The sequence below is a fragment of the Glycine soja genome, chromosome 14 (assembly GCF_004193775.1).
Source record: "Glycine soja cultivar W05 chromosome 14, ASM419377v2, whole genome shotgun sequence".
NCBI classification, from domain to species: Eukaryota; Viridiplantae; Streptophyta; class Magnoliopsida; order Fabales; family Fabaceae; genus Glycine; species Glycine soja.
Window position 1 is genome coordinate 28,068,922 of NC_041015.1, and position 4,334 is coordinate 28,073,255.

General features: G+C 43.5%; 1 protein-coding gene across 1 annotated transcript in view; it reads right to left on the reverse strand.

The window, feature by feature from the left end:
- Positions 1–247: 247 nt before the first annotated feature.
- The window catches only part of LOC114383974, a 10,238-nt gene continuing 6,151 nt past the window's right edge, over positions 248–4,334 (reverse strand). Inside the window, exon 3 of the mRNA XM_028343664.1 lies at positions 248–1,970. Within this exon, the coding sequence (XP_028199465.1) occupies positions 705–1,970 (1,266 nt within the window). The 3' untranslated portion in view covers positions 248–704. The remainder of the gene's footprint in view (positions 1,971–4,334) is intronic.

The following is a 4,334-nucleotide window of genomic DNA, read 5'->3' on the forward strand; positions in this document are numbered from 1 at the left end:
TGGTGCTTCTGTGGTCATGCTTTTTTTTTTTTTTTTTTTTTTTTTTTTTTTTTTGAAAAAAAGCAATTGACCACGTGCAACCTGCAAGGTTTATCCATTCTCAGGGTAACTGTTGACGCACCCTTCACCTATTCACGAGTTCAAAGAAAAAGTGTTTTGTTGTTTGTGCTTCTCAAAAAAGACATGAAAGAAAATTTACGATCTTTGAGAAATATTTTGTTTCAAATGCCACCATAAAAAAGGAAAGGTTTTATAAGCTGAATAAATGAGAATTCCAAATGAAAGGCAACAGGCTCAAATTTATTTGAAAGAGTGGTGACCTACCAATGGCATGGCTCCACTGATCTTACAAAGTTTGGAAAATGGTAAATATAAATCGAAGGTTCATTGAACACAATAACCGTTGTTCCCTCTGACAACCTTGAATTCCACTGTTTGGATGCTTCAGATTCAGGGTCTCCTTGACATTCCATTGTGCCCCAAATGAACGAAGATCCTCTCGATGCAGTTACTTTGTCTTTTGATCCTTAACTTTTGCATAGATCGCCCTTTCGGGTTTTCGACCTATCAGGCTAATTATTTTTCTGTTTGATGTCTCTAATTTTTGCCTGGGCCGCCCTTTCGGGTTTTCGACCCACCGAGACGCTCATTTTTGCCTAAGCCGCCCTTTCGGGTTTTCGACTTACCGAGCTGTTCTTTTATTTTTAGACAAAGTATTTCTTGACTGCATCCGCATTCACGGGACGAGGGAGCTCATCCCCATCCATAGTCGTAACAATCAGCGCACCACCAGAGAAAGTTCTCTTGACGACATATGGGCCTTCGTAATTAGGCGTCCACTTGCCCCTAGAATCGGGTTGGAAAGATAAAACCTTCTTGAGCACAAGATCTCCTTCTTGAAACACACGAGGACGAACCTTCTTGTCGAAAGCTTGCTTCATCCTCTGTTGATAAAGTTGTCCGTGGCACAAGGCCTTCATGCGTTTTTCTTCAATTAGATTCAACTGATCATATCTGCTTTGGCACCATTCAGCTTCTGATAACTGGGCCTCCATTATAACTCTCATTGATGGAATCTCAATCTCCACAGGGAGTACTGCTTCCGTGCCATACACCAAAGAGAAAGGGGTTGCCCCTGTTGAGGTACGCACTGAAGTGCGATACCCATGCAAAGCATACGGTAACATCTCATGCCAGTCTTTGTATGTGACCACCATCTTCTGCACTATCTTCTTGATATTCTTGTTTGCAGCTTCAACTGCGCCATTCATTTGAGGTCTGTAAGGAGAAGAATTGTGATGCTCAATCTTGAACTCTTCACACAAATCTTTCATCATCTTGTTATTCACGTTCGTTCCATTATCTGTAATGATTCTGTTGGGCACACCATAACGGCAGATGATCTGATTCTTGATAAAGCGGACCACAACTTGTTTAGTCACATTTGCATAAGATGCTGCTTCAACCCACTTGGTGAAGTAATCAATAGCCACTAGAATGAAACGATGCCCGTTTGAAGCTTTCGGTTCGATTCTACCAATCACATCGATGCCCCACATAGAGAAGGGCCACGGAGAAGAAAGAACATTAAGTGTAGTTGGTGGTACATGCATTCTGTCAGCATAAATTTGGCATTTGTGGCACTTCCTGGCATGCTTGCAACAATCTGTTTCCATCGACATCCAGTAGTAACCTGCTCTCAACAACTTCCTAGCCATTGCATGTCCATTGGAGTGAGTTCCAAAGGAGCCTTCATGTACCTCATGCATCAAAAGTTCTGCTTCTTGCTTATCTACACACCTGAGTAGTACCATGTCAAAGTTTCTTTTGTACAAAACATCCCCATTTAGGAAGAAATTACCAGATAATCTTCTCAAAGTTCTCCTGTCTTTGTTGGAAGCTCCAGGTGGATATTCCTGACTTTGGAGGAAACACTTGATATCATGGAACCAGGGCTTATCATCAACAACCTCTTCGACTGCAAACGCGTGAGCGGGCCTCTCGAGGCGCTGAATTCTGATTGTTGGCAAATTGTTCCGGTGACTCACTTCATACATGGAGGATAAAGTTGCTAACGCATCTGCCATCTGGTTCTCATCACGAGGGATGTGGTGAAGCTCCACTTTGTTGAACCTCATGAGGAAGGTAGTAGAGTGAATTAACTTGGGAACCAAGGAAGATAAGAAGGAATCAAGATTGGGGCATCGCTTGAGGCAACTGTCAAACGAAGGGTGATTGAATTACTCAAAGAATACGCCGATGTGTTCGCATGGTCGTGTACCAAGGATATGCCCGGCTTGGATCCCGTATTGTGGAGCACCGTTTGCCTTTGAAGCCCGAATGCCCACCGGTCAAACAGAAACTGAGAAGAACTCACCCTGACATGGCTCTCAAGATCAAAGAGGAAGTACAGAAGCAGATCGATGCAGGTTTTCTTGTCACATCAGAGTATCCTCAATGGTTAGCCAACATAGTGCCTGTTCCAAAGAGGGACGGCAAAGTCAGGATGTGCGTTGACTATCGGGATTTGAAACAGGCTAGTCCGAAAGATGACTTTCCTCTACCTCACATCGATGTATTGGTTGACAGCGCTGCAAAGTCCAAGGTCTTCTCCTTCATGGACGGTTTCTCTGGGTACAATCAGATCAAGATGGCAGTTGAAGACAGAGAAAAGATATCTTTCATCACGCCTTGGGGCACCTTTTGTTACAGGCGTGTAATGGGCCTTTTGGGTTGAATAATGCAGGTGCCATACCAAAGAGGCATGACCACTCTTCTTTCATGACATGATGCATAAAGAGATAGAAGTGTACGTGGATGATATGATTGTCAAGTCAGGCACTGAAGAAAAACATGTCGAGTACTTGCTGAAGATGTTTCAACGGCTGAGAAAGTACCAACTTCGACTGAATCCCAACAAATGTACCTTTGGTGTTAGATCTGGAAAACTCTTGGGCTTCATTGTCAGTCAGAAAGGTATTGAAGTAGATCCTGACAAAGTCAAGGCCATTAGAGAAATGCCGATTCCACAAACAGAGAAACAAGTGAGATGTTTCTTGGGCGTCTAAATTACATTTCTCGTTTCATCTCGCACATGACAGCCACGTGCGGACCTATATTCACAATGCTTACGAAAAGATCAAGGGGTTGTTTGGACCGAAGATTGTCAAAAGGCTTTTGACAGTATCAAGAATTATCTGCTAGAACCTCCAATTTTATACCTCCAGTTGAAGGAAGGCCTCTGATTATGTACTTGACTGTGTTAGAAGATTCTATGGGCTGTGTGCTCGGACAACAGGATGAGACCGGAAGGAAAGAGCATGCCATCTACTACTTGAGCAAGAAGTTTACAGATTGTGAGTCCAGGTACTCCCAACTTGAGAAAACTTGTTGTGCACTAGCCTGGGCTGCCAAGCGTCTTCGTCACTACAATGATTAACCACACCACCTGGCTAATATCCAAGATGGACCCGATCAAGTATATCTTTGAGAAACCCGCTCTGACAGGAAGAATTGCTCGTTGGCAGATGTTGTTATCCGAGTATGATATCGAATACCGTACCCAGAAGGCAATTAAGGGAAGTGTTCTTGCTGACCATTTGGCTCACCAACCAATTGAGGGCTATACCCATCAAGTTTGACTTTCCTGATGAAGAAATTATGTACTTGAAGACGAAGGTTTGTGATGAACCATTGCTTGGAGAAGGTCCAGATCCCGAGTCTAGATGGGGTTTGATTTTTGATGGAGCCGTGAATGTCTGTGGCAATGGAATTGGGGCAGTTATTATCACTCCTGAAGGTAATCATCTCCCTTTCGCTGCAAGGTTACAGTTTGATTGCACCAAAATATGGCAGAGTATGAAGCATGTATCCTGGGCATTGAAGAAGCCATCGACTTGAGAATCAAGAACCTTGATATTTACGGGGATTCAGCTCTCGTAATCAACCAAATCAAAGGAGAATGGGAAACTCGCCACCCCGGCTTGATTCCATACAAAGATTATGCAAGACGTTTGCTAACCTTCTTCAACAAAGTGGAGCTTCACCACATCCCTCGTGATGAGAACCAGATGGCAGATGCGTTAGCAACTTTATCCTCCATGTATGAAGTGAGTCACCGGAACAATTTGCCAACAATCAGAATTCAGCGCCTCGAGAGGCCCGCTCACGCGTTTGCAGTCGAAGAGGTTGTTGATGATAAGCCCTGGTTCCATGATATCAAGTGTTTCCTCCAAAGTCAGGAATATCCACCTGGAGCTTCCAACAAAGACAGGAGAACTTTGAGAAGATTATCTGGTAATTTCTTCCTAAATGGGGATGTTTTGTACAAAAGA